General features: G+C 40.6%; 4 protein-coding genes across 4 annotated transcripts; 3 read left to right on the forward strand and 1 right to left on the reverse strand.

The window, feature by feature from the left end:
* Positions 1-1,130: 1,130 nt before the first annotated feature.
* On the forward strand, positions 1,131-2,897 carry LOC6643420 (40S ribosomal protein S11). Its single transcript, XM_002066058.4, has 5 exons — positions 1,131-1,195; positions 1,676-1,801; positions 1,875-2,080; positions 2,300-2,596; positions 2,811-2,897. The coding sequence occupies exons 1-4, from the start codon at positions 1,184-1,186 to the stop codon at positions 2,421-2,423; spliced, it is 468 nt and encodes a 155-aa protein (XP_002066094.2). The 5' UTR covers positions 1,131-1,183; the 3' UTR covers positions 2,424-2,596; positions 2,811-2,897.
* A 156-nt stretch (positions 2,898-3,053) lies between these two features.
* Positions 3,054-9,806, forward strand: LOC6643418 (proteasome-associated protein ECM29 homolog). Its single transcript, XM_002066057.4, has 8 exons — positions 3,054-3,298; positions 3,422-3,552; positions 3,615-4,495; positions 4,555-5,528; positions 5,589-5,966; positions 6,025-6,678; positions 6,737-8,130; positions 8,444-9,806. Exons 1-8 carry the CDS (start codon positions 3,271-3,273, stop codon positions 9,734-9,736), a joined length of 5,733 nt encoding a protein of 1,910 aa, XP_002066093.1. The 5' UTR covers positions 3,054-3,270; the 3' UTR covers positions 9,737-9,806.
* Positions 9,807-10,255: 449 nt separating this feature from the next.
* Positions 10,256-11,845, reverse strand: Cyp6t3 (cytochrome P450 Cyp6t3). Its single transcript, NM_001364535.1, has 2 exons — positions 10,592-11,845; positions 10,256-10,538 (listed from the first exon to the last, which is right to left on the reverse strand). Exons 1-2 carry the CDS (start codon positions 11,843-11,845, stop codon positions 10,257-10,259), a joined length of 1,536 nt encoding a protein of 511 aa, NP_001351464.1. The 3' UTR covers position 10,256.
* Positions 11,846-12,138: 293 nt separating this feature from the next.
* Cyp6g2 (cytochrome P450 6g2) lies at positions 12,139-14,230 on the forward strand. The gene is made up of 2 exons (NM_001364534.1): positions 12,139-13,413; positions 13,467-14,230. Exons 1-2 carry the CDS (start codon positions 12,139-12,141, stop codon positions 13,752-13,754), a joined length of 1,563 nt encoding a protein of 520 aa, NP_001351463.1. The 3' UTR covers positions 13,755-14,230.
* Positions 14,231-15,740: the final 1,510 nt, after the last annotated feature.

The raw sequence follows: 15,740 nt of genomic DNA on the forward strand, positions 1-15,740 counted from the left end.
TTCCTAGCCAAGCATGTGCAGAATTAGCGCTAAGGCATTTCACTTCTTTTATATTACCAAGCTTAAAGTTATGGAGGGAATCTGTTTGTTGGCATAAAAGGGAATTTTATTTTATTTTGGACAGACACTATAGTAGTTGGAATAACTGCTGCAAACACAATAAAACATACAAAAAAAGGGGAAAAAGCTACCACATTTTTAAATATTTATTTATTGGATGTATTTCTAATTTGTTAGGCATAATTTTTCCAAAGGTTCAATGTAAGAAATTTAAACTCAAACGATTTTAATTTGGAATTAATATTTACCGAATTTTAATAAAAGTTGATAAGCTGAAATTCCTAACGAATATTAACATTAATATAATATCAATATTAATATTAATATATTAATTGTGTACCAAACATGATGGCTTGGGCTAGTATAGGATCCAAATATATACATTTTATTAAAATTTTGTGGCTCTAGCTTTTGTAGTCTAGATCTAATTGCTCATACGGACGGAGAGGGCTTGATTTACTTCGCTGATGATATACGAACCTAATCTTTCATGTCAAGTACTTCTTGGATTGTTGATGATAATCTTTTTTAGTTAATCTGTTTGTCTTAATTGGATTATATTGTAATACTCTACAGCTGTCCGGTGTGAAACCTTTAAAATCAATTTCACATTATTCACCTTATTCCCAACCACCAATAAAAAAACGACAATTAGTTGACGTTAGTTATAAGTACAGATGTACATATAATTTATTTTGTCGAAATTATTATGCCGACAAGTGTAGCATAAAAGCAATTTTTTTTTCTATGTATTTTTTTTTGTAGTTTTACATTTGTATCGTATACTAAATAATAACAATGATAAATAATAATAATGGTATAAATAATAATGATGATATAAATTAAAAGACCTGAAATGCTTCCAAAATTCAAACATCTTAGCGAATACCCCACCCTCTGAAGTTCGACGTTGTCAAATTTGTTTGACTCATCGGTTTGACGTTGGTGCTCTTAGGTTCGACTCCGGCCTTAGCACTTTAGTGAGTCGATAATTATCGCAAATCGGAGCTAGATAGTTCGATAATTATACATCGATTGGTACACAACCGATACTTGATAGTCTCAATGATATCGGCTACTTTGCCATCTCTAACGCGTGCTCTTTCTTTCCTCTTGCTCCAACATGGCTGATCAGGTAAGGCGTAAAAATGTGGTCAAAATTAAATAAATTGAGTGCGATAAAGTGTAAACATCAGTGGATTGAGCTGGACAAAGAGTCAACAAGTGACTTGTGTTGGAAGATATGCCGGATTGGATTGATGAGGAGTAATCCTAATGCATCATCGATGGAGCCCGCTTCAACCTAACCCTACTTTCCAGCATGGTGTCTCAAGAACTGAAACAACTTTTTATATTGTAGCAAACCGAGCGCGCTTTCCGCAAACAGCATGCGGTGCCAACCGTGCGTCGGAAGAGTGTGAACGCCAAGAAGCGTCCACGTTTCTATCGCCAAATTGGTCTGGGCTTTAAGGCTCCGGCCGAGGTAAGGTTCCCAGGCAAATAATGACTAATGTTGCGTTTCCCCTCCCTTTGCTCTGTTTCATCCAATGCACGCACCAACCTGTGTTTACCCATATGCCTGCAATCCTGCTTGCCCCCGTTACCCCCACAACAGAACGAGCGCGCTTTCCAAAAGCAATACGGTGTTAACCTAAACCGTAAGGTGAAACCCGGCGTCACCAAAAAGAAGTTGTTGCGCCGTTACCGTGATGTTGGTCTGGGTTTCAAGACCCCGCGTGAGGTGATCCATTCCCATAATTTTTGTGCAAATATGTTCTTAATAATTAATATTTTGTTTCTATTCTTTGATTTAGGCCATCGATGGCACCTACATTGACAAGAAGTGCCCTTGGACTGGCGATGTCCGTATCCGTGGTCGCATCCTAACTGGTATAGTTCGTAAGACTAAAATGCAGCGTACTATTGTCATTCGTCGGGACTATTTGCATTTTGTACGGAAATACAGTCGTTTTGAGAAACGTCATCGCAACATGAGTGTCCATTGTTCGCCCGCTTTCAGGTAAGTCAAAGGAAAAGAAGGTGCAGATTTAACTTCTGCTCCCATTTCTATGATGATAGAATCATGACGGTCTTCATAAAACAAATTGCTGAAGAAACTTGACTCTGTTTTTACGAAACGTAAAAATACTGATAAATTCGCTTATTAACAAACTTTTGGATCAAAAAAATATATAAGCATTTAATAACCAACATATTATGTTTTCCTTTTTTCCAACAGAGATGTCGAGCACGGCGATATTGTCACCATTGGCGAGTGCCGTCCTCTGTCCAAGACTGTACGTTTCAATGTCTTGAAAGTCAGCAAGGGCGTGGGTGCCAAGAAGAGCTTCAAGAAGTTTTAAATGACTACATGGAAAAAAACAACAAACAAAAAATCATACAATATTTGTAGCAATTTATTCAATTTTGAATAAAACAAAAATGTAACTTTATGCTCTTTAAAATTATTTCTGTATCTCTTTTTAGCAGCTCTTCTCCATTAATAGGTCAAGGACTCGACACCAGTAACAAAAAGGTATGTAAACATTTAAATATTTAAAGCCAGTTTATTCTATTACAAATTTTTAATCTGATGATAAAATCATGACGGTCTTCATAAAACAAATTGCTGAAGAACCTTGACTCTTTTTACAAAAACATGTAAAAATACTGAAATATACAATAAAACTATTTCTAATTGACGAAACATTTTATAAGTGTACTAATATCTGATTTCTCTTTCTTTACAGTTTTGAACGGTAACACCTTCAGATGATTCAATAAATTTATGCTTTACAAACTTTCCTCAATAAAAATCATTTGAAATAAAATTGAAATTACAAAATGTTTAAAGTTAATTTGGGAGGTGTTTTACTGTAAAAAGTGTTGCCATAGCTAAAACAAGCTTTCAGCTGATCAGTACTAAAATCGAAAGCATATCAAGTCTATCGATAACTCTTCCGCACAGTGATGCCAAAAATGTTTCTACAAACGAATAGCGAAAAATAAAATTTTGCACAGTCATTGAAATTTCGTATAAGTTTTATCAAAACACAAAGAATATTAACATTTTTTGGATATTTTAGTATATTTATTATAGATAGCGTATAGCATTTTTTAATTTACACGTGCGAAAACTTTGAAGATACACTGCAATTTTTATCGATGCTGATGCTATAAACTACACTTTTTTAGCAAGCAAACAAAACAATGGACACCGGAGCAAATGCTGAAATTGGTAATATTCTGATTATGGTCTCTATAGCATTATATTTGGGAACAAATTGTTGATTGAAATGAGGATATTATATTCATTTGGCATTTTTTGTGTTTGGCTGTGCTCCTTTTTATCTATTTGCAGAGCTTCTGGAGCGAGTGCTGCTGCGACTGGGTAATGCAGACACCGATGAGAAATTAGAAGCAGCAGTGAGTAAATTTCTGACACCAGTCATTCTAAAAATTAATTCGCCTCACAATGTGGTTAGAACAAAGGCAAGTGACAAGTTGTGAATCATGATTCGGCAGAGATTGGTGAATGTATTCCTTTTTTTTAGGTTGTAGAAGTGTTGACCCATATTAAACGGCGATTGACTTCACGGGGTCAAATTCAAGTACCGGTGGAGGCACTCCTGGATCAGTATGCTCTACCCGATAGTACAACATTTCTTAAAAACTTCGCCATTATTTTTATTACCATGGGATATCCACGTCTGCAATTGGAGCAGCAGGCGGCCTTGGCTGCCAAAGTGGTGGGCTGTGAGACCAAGATGGATAACTATCAAGACAAGCTGTTCGGTCTGTTGCTGCCCATTTTGGGTGACCTCAAAATACCCGAAGATCCGGCGCAGCGAAATAAGCTTCTCAATCTCCAGGATAAGCCAGGAGTCAGTTCGAATTTTCTATCACTACTGCAAGATGTGTTACTCCTGCCCTATGGTGTAACACAGGATCAAGATGTGCCACCTGGCCTAAGTCCTTATAGTTTTAAGCGCATCATTGCCAACAATTGGAGAGCCGAGGAATTGGAAAAAGTTAAGAAGGGCATTGTACGTTTCCTTTGTGCCGGAGTTTTTACGGAAGTGGAAAGCTTTATATTATTGGTGCTGGCCTCAGCGGACACCCGCTTCAGCGTAGCTACGCCAGCTATCACAGAATTGAGCAAAGTTTGCACTATGCTGGATTTTCAACAGCCAGTTGTGACCGCTCCATTGTACACCCTTTACATTGGTAACCAGAATAGCTTAACAGAACGCCAGACTCGACCATGTTGTGCCCGAGTGCGCCAGAAACTTTTGCAGCATCTAATTAGGTGCCGCGGCAAAAGCATCAATGTGTCCAAAGGTCTACAAGTGATATTCGATACGTTATTTGGAACAAATACGAATCAAAAGTGCAAAGTCTTGGCCCTACAGTTTGTGGAACTTGTCCTAAAAGAGTAAGTTTGCCTGTTTGACATCCTGTTGAAACCAATTTTCATATTTGAACTTCTAATAGCGGACCTCGGGAATTGGTGTCCAAGGTGTCGAAGGTAATTCTGACGGGCATTACCAAGGTTATTGGACGTGGCGACTCATCGGAGCCGAACGATGTGCAGAATGCCGCCTACTCGGCATTGGCTCAACATGCACGTAGTTTCCCCCAGGATGTCAGTCAGGATCTTAAACTTGTGTTGGGCTATTTTCAAAACTTAGCCAACTGTGCCCCAGACTTGCATTCATCTATACGCGAGGCTTTGGTCTCTATGGCACCAGCATTTGCCTGGAAAACCAAAGAGAAAGCCGAAGCATCAATGGATGTGGATGACGAACAGACTGCCGATTCGTGGGAGGTACAACTGGATGGGCAGCAACATCTATTGCTGGCCATGCTGTTGGACAATGCAGAGTCAAAAATTCAAATTGTCCAAAATGTAACGAGTGTTTTTCTAACAAGTTGCTATCCAGAATATTATGCTCCTGCTCGATATCTACTCCTGCTTATTGCCGGTGAACGAAACTCATTGAGAGAGAATGTTACCTCGTATTTGTATGGAACTTCGAAAAAGGATCATGTCAACTATAGTTTCATTTCATCCATTGAGCAACGTGGAACACGCCACTTGAGCGAATCCATTGCCGATTTCAATCATTTGTCCATGGAACAACGTCGTGTAGTATTGCCCAGTTTTTCGGTTATGATGTCGCATGTTCATGAAATGGCTCAGAAACGTCTAAAGAAGAGTACTTCTGGTGGAGGAGTTGTGGTTGTGGGCAAAACCAAATTACCCTTTACCCTGGACGTCTACGAAGAGTTGCTCGACTATCTAAGGCTATGCTTGTGGTATTCTGCCGATATAGTAGGTGCCCCTGGTGATGAGAAGCATACCCAAAAGTTGAGCAAATATATCAGTTTGAACTACGAAGAGGACGAGAATAATCCCATTCATCAGTATGTGCAATTTGTTCAACGCAGTGTCGAGGCTAAAAGAAGTAAGTTTACACTTATAACCAGTTGGTCAATTTGTCATTCTTTGCATATCTCTCATTTAGCTGAATCCAATTTACTTGGTCTCTATGATCTGTTAAATGCTGCACCACAATTGTTTGCATCTAAGCAGCTGCATTTACTAGAACCGCTGGGCAACTCGCTGAAAGATGTTTCTGAGACAATGCGCAATAATGTGGCCCAGGTCTATGGTATTCTATGGGCCTATGGACTCCCCGATGATAAACTAAATGAGGAAGTGAGTGAATGCCTGCGCAAGCTGTCTCAGTCATCTCTGGAACATAAGCATGGGTTACTCCTTGTGCTGGGACACACATTGAATCGAAAGATCAGCTTGCAGTTAACACAAAAGAAGGATGCAACGTCAAAACCAAAGGACTATGCCGAATGGCCACAGTTTGTCGATGCTATTAAATTTATTGGTTAGTAGTTAAAACAATTGCCTTTCGTATCCATTTTAATTATGCATTGTATCCGTAGCTAAATCTCTGTGTGAATCGCAATGGCTTCTGGTGTCAGCCGCAGTTAAATGCATCTCGATGATTGGAAAGACTGTTGAGATACCCAATGTGCAGGTGGAAATACAATTACCTAGCTCCAACACCAGTGACAGTTCCAACACAATTGCAGATGATGACGAGGAGGAGTATCGCAGCATTGAGTCATCAACCAAACTGATTATATTTGGTGTAGTCTTTCAATTGCTGCGTAGCACTTCGGCACGTCAAAAAATCCGCGAAGAATCAGCCAAATGCTTGGGATATTTGGCCATAGGTGATGGAGATCATTTCACCAAACGAAATCTTCAGAAATTTCTCACCTTGGCCAAAGTACAAAAGGATGCGGCACTTAATATAGCAATATCAGAGGCCATTGTCAATACTCTGTGTGGATATGACGTGAATAAGGGAATTCCGAGTGAAAATTTCAATAATCCCCATTGCACGAATGCCGACTTTGAGCAGTTTTTGAATTCTTTAATAGCTCTGGTCACCGAACCAAATCCTAATTCACGGCAAGCCATTTCGGTGTGGCTATTGGCGGTTGTCAAACACTGCAGCCATCGTCCAGCGGTGCACAATAAGAAACAATTGCTGCAGTTTGCCTTCACAGAGTTACTTTCCGATGATAGTGGTAAGTGGGAAGAATGCTTGCCGAAAACACATCTCTCTAATTGAATCCCCTTCCACAGAATTTGTGCAGGATGTAGCCTCAAGAGGTCTAGGTCTGGTCTACGCTCTCTCCGATGCTGGCAGTCAAACTGATTTAGCCAATTCTCTTTTGGATCAGCTGATTGGAGGCAAACGCAAAGTTAATCAGGTTACTGGCGACACCGAACTCTTTGCCGAAGGAATGCTGGGAAAAACGCCAACTGGCGGCAACATCACAACCTACAAGGAACTCTGCTCTCTTGCCTCGGATCTTAATCAGCCGGACATGATCTATCAGTTTATGCAGCTGGCTAATCATAATGCAGCCTGGACCAGTAAACTAGGAGCGGCCTTTGGACTGAAAACACTCTCCGCCGAATCCAAACAAAAAATGCAGCCTTATTTGGGCAAGATTATTCCACGGCTGTATCGCTACAAATACGATCCGACGCCAAAAATTCAAAACTCAATGATCTCGATATGGGATACGATTGTCACCGATTCCAAGGAGACAACGGAGCAATATTATTGGGAAATTCTGAGGGAATTGTTGGATAATCTCACCTTCAAGGAATGGCGTGTTCGTATTGCATGCTGTCTGGCTGTAAGAGACCTTCTGAAGCGACCCAATGGTTTAAGACTGCGTTCGGAAGACCGTTTACGACCAAAATCCAGCGGTGGCACTACACCTGATCCCCACAAAATGGATGTAGACGATGATGTACCCGAACCGGAGTTAAAAGAACTCTGGGTACAACTATTCCGCGTCATGGATGACATTCACGAAGGAACCCGCATGACAGCACATGGCACTGCCTCATTCTTGGGTAAATTATGTGTGATTGCATCGTCCTCGGAGCATGGCAAATCTGGCACAGCCGTGTCCACATCTATACTACCCTTTTTGTTGGAGACCGGGGTGGGCCACAAGGTTAGCGATATCCGAAAAGTGAGCATCAAGACCATTTCCGACATGATAGACTCATCGGGAGCGTTGATAGCGCCGCATTTGGTTACGCTAATCCCATGCCTGTTGCGAGCAACTGGCGAATTGGAGAACACAAAATTATCATACGTCTCAACCCGACTTGGAGCTGATCACGAGGCCCAGGAAGCCATAGACACGCTGCGTGCCGAAGCCGCAAAATCACATCACACCATGGAGACGATCAATAAATGTGTACGCTTCATAGATTATCCTGAACTGGAGAAAATGACCCCAGAAGTGCTGGAGTTAATGAAATCCAGTGTAAATTTGGGCACCAAAATTGGTTGTGCTCATTTTGTGTGTCTGGTCAGCATACGCCTTGGCAAGGAAATGTCCCCGGTGGTCGGCAAATATATTCGTGCCTGCTTTGTCGGTATCAAGGATCGCAATGCCACTGTTAGAAAGTACAATGCCACGGCCATTGGTCATCTACTTGGTTTGGCTAAGGTAAGCATATGTTATCCGTATTGGAATTGTCTTAAAAAATCAGTTGCAAAACTTTTTAAGGATGGAAAAATTGCTAAGTAATTAGTACATTTATTTTGTTAGTGCTTCAACAATTCATATTTTTGTTGGAACTACAAATTTCTACCAATTGAAACAAGAATTAATTTTCCTATCAAGCAAGGTATCTTGTAGTCTATTTTAGGAATAAGATTTGTATACTTCTACTACAAAGGCTTTTATAATATTAGTTAACGCAGAGAAGAATAGTTAATCCGTATTAATGTAAACCTCTCAACATTCTTCTTTTTTTCAGGAACAATCCATTAAGAATTTGTTTGCCAAATTGGATGAACTCTATACAGAGCAGCCAAACAATCGTTCCATTGCCCTGACCATCCAATCAATTAACAAGCGCCATCACGAGTTGCTTAAGGATTACATGGACAGCATGATACCATTAGTATTCTTTGCTATGCATGAGGAAGGCATGGACGAAAACTCCAAGGCCAATGTGGAATTGTGGAAGGATCTTTGGAACGACATTTGTCCAGGTGATGCGGGCATACGCCTTAATTTGAATGTTATAATTACCAAATTGGAGGCTTCATTGACCGATGTCAGTTGGTCACGTAAATCTCAGGCAGCCAATGCCATACAAACGATTGCTACACGTCTAGCCAGCAGTTTGGATGAGGCTGAGAGAGTGCGCCTTATCAAGCTGTTACTCACAGGCCTCCAAGGACGAACTTTCCAGGGTAAGGAACGACTGCTACAAGCGCTAGCTGCTCTCTGTAAAAATTTGAATCCGAAGCATGAGATTTCCCCGAGTATCATCGATGCTGCATTGCGAGAAGCACGTAAACGAGAGCCCACTTATCGCACCTTAGCTTTGGCTGCTCTAGGTGACATACTCGAGCAACTAGAGGCAGACCGATTCGAAGAGGTTTACAACATGATATGGAACCTACTCGAAAAGAAGGAACTGCATGAAGATGATGACGATGATGGAGACGATGGGTCGAACTCCAGCAAAGACCTAAGTGCTGACGAGCGGAACAAGCGGGCTCAAACTCTAAACAAACTTAAGGAAGTTGTTTGGGAAACATTGGGTAAATCGTGGCCAAAACATGCCATTGAAACACAATATAAATATCAACTCATCCTTGCCGAGAACTGCTCGAAAATATTGGCGGAGAGCACTCGCCCAGTTCAAGTAAGTCTGATGGCTGCCCTGTGCAAGTACGTCGAGCGTCTACACATTTTTGAAGATTCCTTGCCCAACCAAGAGAAGAAGATTAAGACAGATCAGCCGATGCCTGCAATCCTTAACCAAGAGGACATTGTCCAGAAGATTTGCAATGATATTCTTGCCGCTGTCACTATGGCCGCTGGCGTGCCACACACTGGTCTGAAAAAGGAGGCGCTCAACATTATATTGATGCTCATCAAGCGTCTCAGTGTGCCCAACGATCAACAGCATCTGGATTTGGTTAGGCTAAACTTTGAATTGAATCTGGAGAAATTTCAACGGGACTCGGCCCCCGAAGTGCGTTGTCGCATCAAGGACATTGAGGATAAGCTCGGCAAGTTGGATGCTAGCCAATAAGTCATGAAAATGTACATGGTATTTGGGCAGGACATTGAGTGAATAAAAAGACAGAATGTTTAATTGAAAATTTAACTGGCATTCTATTCTGTATGCCATTTTAACGTGTGTATACCCAAAATATATTCCTGGAAATGGTTGTAAAAATACATCCAAGCAATTAACATTTAATCCCAATTTGGTACTTAAATTATTTCAAAATCATATTTTTCTAACATGAAAGGATAATGGATTTGAAACTAAGTTGTCATATGGATCCAAGTCAAATGCAAATCAAAAGATCCTTGATAGACACGAAGATGAACGTTTGCATCCGCTCAGCCCGCTCAGTGACATTTTTTTCAAAGTTCTAAGATTCTATGATTACCACAAATCAAAATTGTAAAAAACTGAAATATAAATTGTAATATTATGACTATAAGTATGATTCGATTTGTATCCATTTGCTTGCTCTATTTTGTACATAAAGATTAATTGATTAACGTCACAGCCGATAACAAAAATATGTGTGCCAAACTTCCTAGGGTGCATCCCTTACGAATCTTAGGTATATCTCATCCTTAGCCTCCAACATAAAAGTTTTCGCATTGAACTCTATCTTAGACACTGTTTGATCACAAGTCTCCACACGATACAGACGCAAAATATGAGCCAAACCCATTTTTAGTTGCAACAGTCCCAGGCGACTTCCTATGCAACCATGTGGTCCAGCTCCAAATGGAATATAAGTCATAGGCAAAATGTTGGCCAAGGAATCGGAGGAAAAGCGCTCCGGATCAAAACGATCGGGTTCGGGCCAGTACTGTAAGTTGCACAATATATCATGATAGAATATAGATTTGTTATCGATCTTACCTTTTTATCGCGCTGCAAACCGAGTATGGAAATGTAGGCTGGCATTCCTGGGGGCACCACAAAATCCAAATGAGGCTTCAAAGAGAAACCATTTTGATTGCTGTCCACCGTGCATTCTCTATTGATAAATGCGGCAGCTGGATAGAGACGCAAAGCTTCCAAGCAAACCATTTTTAGATAAGGTAAATTTACAAGCGTCTCATACGATAAATATGAAAAATCTGGTGCGAATGCTTGATGCAGTTCATGTCTTAAACGCTCCTGAAGATTCGTTTGCTTGGCCAGCTCATACAGTGTAAAGGCCAAAAGAGATGACGAAGTCTCAAAGCCGGCCAAGAGAATAATACCCGCCTGGGAAGCAATGAAATCCTCATGTTGGCAATAATGTGTAGGGGGTCGATTTTGCTTCATTTTCGCCAATTGATCTATAAGATCACCCTGATGTTTCAGATGCGGATTTTTAACCAGATGCTTCATGAAATTGGCATAGTCCTCAGTAAAAACCTTTGCTCCAAGAACTTTAGTCCATGTGGGCAAAAAGAAAATGGCCATAAAGTGAAACACCTTCTGAATATTTGGTGAAAATAATTCCTTGGTTATTTGCCGAAGTTGTGAATGACCACTACGTAAACCACCGACATCCAGACTGTAGAATAGTGTTCCGGTTAGATCTGTGGTATACAGCTGACACATCTCACTTAAAGGTAAAGTGAGTCCTCCCACCGTCACTCGCTTTTCCAGATAGTCTTCCAAATCGTTGGCCACCTTCAGCATTAGTGGATACATACGCTGTTTCATGGGTCCACTGGCGAATAGTGTTGACATGCATTGGCGGCTATCCCTCCAGTTGTGATACTTTGCCAGGGGCAGAGTCAACGAACCCATGGCATCATTATCAGTTCCCGCCGCCGCCTCATAGCGATTAAGAAAACTGTTGAAGTTCTTGATGAGTATAAGGCGTATCAATTCGGGATCTCGGATCATCAGTGCTGGTGTTTGGAATATGAAGAAGCCAACGACCTTAGCATCGTCATCAAGTTTGGGATCAGCATAAATATTGCGAAATAGATCGGCAAAGGAGATTCGCAAAAATAACAATTGACGTAAATGACCCAACGGGGACCAGACTGAAGTGGATAAATAAGGTATCCGGTGATCCTCAAAATAACTATATTGTTTTCTTAACCAAAAATAGCTGCCGGAAAAAAAGATGAGTAGAACGAGCAGCACCAAGGAACACCAGAATTCGACCATGATGGCCTGATGGAAAAAAAGAAAAAAGTTTTGGCATGTTATTATAATTCAAATGGAATCTTCATTTATTATCAAGTGTGAGTGGGATCCTAACCTTGAATTCAGTTTAAATGATCTTCTATAGAAGATCTTTGTTTTGTTTTGCATAAAAAGTATCCCAATTTACATTACAAATAATGTTCCTCTATTCAAACATTTGGTTGAACCCTGAACTCTAATTTTTTGCTCTCATATTTAAGTCATTCCGAGTGGCTGGTCACAGTCAGTTCTCTAGTGTATCGCGCGTGTTGAACATGGAGCTCGGAATATTCCTGCCATCGATCCTAATCGTGGTAATCTCAATATACTTTTTCCTGCAACGTCATTATGGATACTGGTTGCGACAAGGAGTAAGGGAACTACGTCCTCACTGGCTGGTGGGCAACTTATCAGGATTATTGAGCATGAAGAGTAGTCCAGCGGATTTCATAAGTGATCTCTACAATCATCCAGATGCCGTTGATCAGCCCTTTGTTGGCATTCATGTGTTCCATAAGCCCGCTATACTTTTGCGGGAACCCGACCTAATTAAGAAGATAATGATCAAGGACTTTTGCCAGTTTGGAAACCGTTACTCCAATTCCGATTACAAGGGCGATCCTCTGGGATCTCAGAATATTTTCTTCCTGAAGCAGCCACAGTGGAAGGAAGTGCGTCTGAAGCTATCGCCATTCTTTACCAGTACCAAACTGAAGCATATGTTTCCACTTATCGATGAGGTTGGACGTAATTTGGACGCCCATTTGCGTCAGCAGCCGTTGCACAATGAGCGGATGCGTAGTTTCGATGTGGAGGCCAAGGAACTATGTGCCCTATTCACCACAGATGTGATCGCAACAGTGGCCTATGGTGTTCAGGCGAATAGCTTCAGCGTGCCGGATAGTGAATTCCGTCGCCATGGCCGAGCAGTCTTTGAATTCAGTTTAAAACGAGCAGCGGAATTCACTTTGGTGTTCTTTTTGCCACACCTAGTGCCATTATTTGGCTTCAAGGTGGTTCCCAAAGAACCAACCGAATTCCTACGGAAAACCATAAACTATGTAATGGCCGAGCGGGAGCGTTCCAAGCAAACACGCAATGATCTAATCGATATACTCATAGAGTTCAAGAGGAGCACACAGCAGGCAAAGGACACTGGAAAGAATGGCAATCAGTTTGTATTTGAGGGCGACATACTAGTGGCCCAGGCTGTTCTATTCTTTACCGCCGGCTTTGAGTCCTCCTCCTCTACAATGTCCTTTGCCCTATATGAACTAGCCAAAAACTTGGAAATCCAAGAACGCTTGCGAGATGAAATCAAAAAGGCTCTCATCGAGAGTAAAGGACAGGTAACACAGCAAATGATCGAATCATTGGAGTACCTGCAAATGATCCTGTACGAAGTATTGCGTATGTATCCACCACTTCCGTTTCTGGATCGGGAGTGTACCAGCGATGAAGCATACTCTTTGGCTCCATATCACAGTTTTCGTGTTCCGAGGGGCATGCCCATCTATATTCCAGCCTACGCTTTGCACATGGATCCTCAGGTAAGCGGTAAATGGAAAATGATTTTGTTTTCTAATTTTCCCCCAATTTTTAGTACTATCCGCAACCACGTAAATTTCTCCCAGAACGATTCTCGCCCACAAATCGCAAATTGAATACACCCTACACTTATATGCCCTTTGGCCTGGGACCCCATGGTTGTATAGGTGAGCGTTTTGGCTTTCTTCAAGCCAAAGTTGGACTAGTTTATTTGCTACGCAATCATTTGGTGACCACCTCGGAACGAACCCAAGGACGTATGAAACTGGACACCAAAGCAATTATATTGCAGGCTCAAGGTGGCATACATTTGAAACTTGTACGGAATCCTTTGGGCGTGTAGAACTTACCCGAGTGTGAGAAATTTAAAAATAGAGGAAGAGAGTTTGAGCGACGCGTATAGATATTGGATCGGAGTTGGATCGTTGACAACTGTTGTGCTACTAACTCCAGGGACTTGCGTGTTTTGTTATTTTAAATTCGGAGAGAGAACATTTCGCTGTCACCCACCTCGTACATCTTGGAATGCAATTTGATAGGCAATTTGCGTGACTGATCAGTTGGGAGAAAAATCAAAACAAAAATAATAACCAATTGTCCCACGTCTCAATCTCCAATTCCCTTTTCCCGGTCGCACTTCCACAAATGAGTCAACAAACGATCTTTAGGTTCAACGTCTGGCAATCAGATTCACTTGACTGGGTTTATGTGGCCTCAATTGTAATCTGTAAGTGAATTATTCCATCTAAACCAAATTTAGCCGAGAACTTATCTTGATCATCGATTTACCTAATCTAATCTATTAACTTGTAACTGCTTTACAAAAACATTTTAATAAACATATCAATTTGAATTTTGTATTTATTCAATGCGTAATTTTAATATGAAGTTCAAGGAGATTCCACCAGGCTTCACTTCTGGGATAACGTAAAAGTGAACAGTTTCCTTCCATGATAACGGAACTCTGCGTCCGGATTCTGCAAGCTGCAAGCACACCTCCTTGATTTCCAAAGACCAAGTTATTCGAAGCCAAAGGATCGCCATGTGGATCGCTTTGGCCATATCGATTGTGGAAATGATTGAAATCCTTGAACCAACTCTAGATCACGTATGACCAAACCAGATTTATTGATCGAATACATTCCCACTACTTCTTCATTCGAGGATCATTGTAAATCTCGAATAAATGCAAACCAAATGAGTTCTCCAACTTGAATACTGCCTTTGTGTTGCCTATAATCGGTGTCGGCGGTGTATAAGGTAAGCCTTTGCGCTGCCAATAACTGTGATTGCGCTGGAACCACAGGTAAATGGCACCCAAACCGGCCGCAATAAGCAGCAATGCCTCACAAAGAGAGTTTATTAGACAAATTAAAAGGTTGAAAGAATTCTGAACCCTTGCCACTTTAACTTGAGTTGCACCGATAGTAGCACTTGAATACATGGTAAGCCTAATATTCCGCACGCTTCAGACTAATAAGGTGGAGGCTTGTGTTTGTTCATTTATTTGATCAAGTTCTTTTAATAACATCATATAAACTGCATTGTCACAGAAGCTAAAGTTACTGATCCGTAGTGTTAACTTGGAAAAAATAAAAATCATCGATAAAACGCTTTGTCATAGAAGTTTTTAATCGATCCATTATTCGAACTTTTGAAATCAAAATAATGATTTATCATTGAAAATAGGTAATCGGTCCTTCAAAAAACCGTGCCGTAATGAATAACTATAAAATGATTTGTCATTAGAACCCTGAAAGCAGTCTTTCCCATTCACTATTTCCAACATCATTCTCTTTGATGCTTGATCATGATTACTTTTGTTATTCGAATACTGACCTGGTATACAATCGACCAATAATCGGAATCTCATGGAAACTTTTCAATCGCTCGTATTTACGAACCGAAACACTTAAGACTAAGATTACGATTGAAAAAACACGAATATGTCTGTATATATGTAAATAGGAAATAGGAGGAGAATGTACATAGAAAACCTTTGAAGTGCCGAAGACAGCCGGAAAACACCATAACTAAATCGGACCACCTGGTACTTCATGATTGTTAATAATTAGATTGGTACTATTTTATCGCTAAAACACACTAATTTGTAAATTTGGGCAAAATTTATTTCGTGAGCAATTTCAAAACCAAATATCGGGAACTAAGAAATATAAGAAACTCAGTATTTTATTCAGCAAACACATATTTGGGCAAAATTCAGTTCATTGAAAGAAACCGGGAACATCCCTTTTCAAAGTTGGTTTTTCCTGGCGCTTGGCATATTTTCCCAGATTTGATAGTACGACATTTCTAGTGGGACGGATCC

This window comes from Drosophila willistoni (assembly GCF_018902025.1).
Source record: "Drosophila willistoni isolate 14030-0811.24 chromosome 2L unlocalized genomic scaffold, UCI_dwil_1.1 Seg168, whole genome shotgun sequence".
Taxonomy (NCBI): domain Eukaryota; kingdom Metazoa; phylum Arthropoda; class Insecta; order Diptera; family Drosophilidae; genus Drosophila; species Drosophila willistoni.

Coding starts and splice junctions, on each gene's coding strand:
- LOC6643420 (XM_002066058.4), top strand. Junction 1,802..1,874: donor GTTTCAAGACCCCGCGTGAG/GTGATCCATTCC, acceptor TCTTTGATTTAG/GCCATCGATGGCACCTACAT. Junction 2,081..2,299: donor CATTGTTCGCCCGCTTTCAG/GTAAGTCAAAGG, acceptor TTTTTCCAACAG/AGATGTCGAGCACGGCGATA.
- LOC6643418 (XM_002066057.4), top strand. CDS start 3,271: ATGGACACCGGAGCAAATGCTGAAATTG. Junction 4,496..4,554: donor GTGGAACTTGTCCTAAAAGA/GTAAGTTTGCCT, acceptor AACTTCTAATAG/CGGACCTCGGGAATTGGTGT. Junction 5,529..5,588: donor CAGTGTCGAGGCTAAAAGAA/GTAAGTTTACAC, acceptor TCTCTCATTTAG/CTGAATCCAATTTACTTGGT.
- Cyp6t3 (NM_001364535.1), bottom strand. CDS start 11,845: ATGGTCGAATTCTGGTGTTCCTTGGTGCTGCTCGTTCTACTCATCTTT. Junction 10,539..10,591: donor GTTTGCAGCGCGATAAAAAG/GTAAGATCGATA, acceptor TGCAACTTACAG/TACTGGCCCGAACCCGATCG.
- Cyp6g2 (NM_001364534.1), top strand. CDS start 12,139: ATGGAGCTCGGAATATTCCTGCCATCGATCCTAATCGTGGTAATCTCA. Junction 13,414..13,466: donor CTTTGCACATGGATCCTCAG/GTAAGCGGTAAA, acceptor CCCAATTTTTAG/TACTATCCGCAACCACGTAA.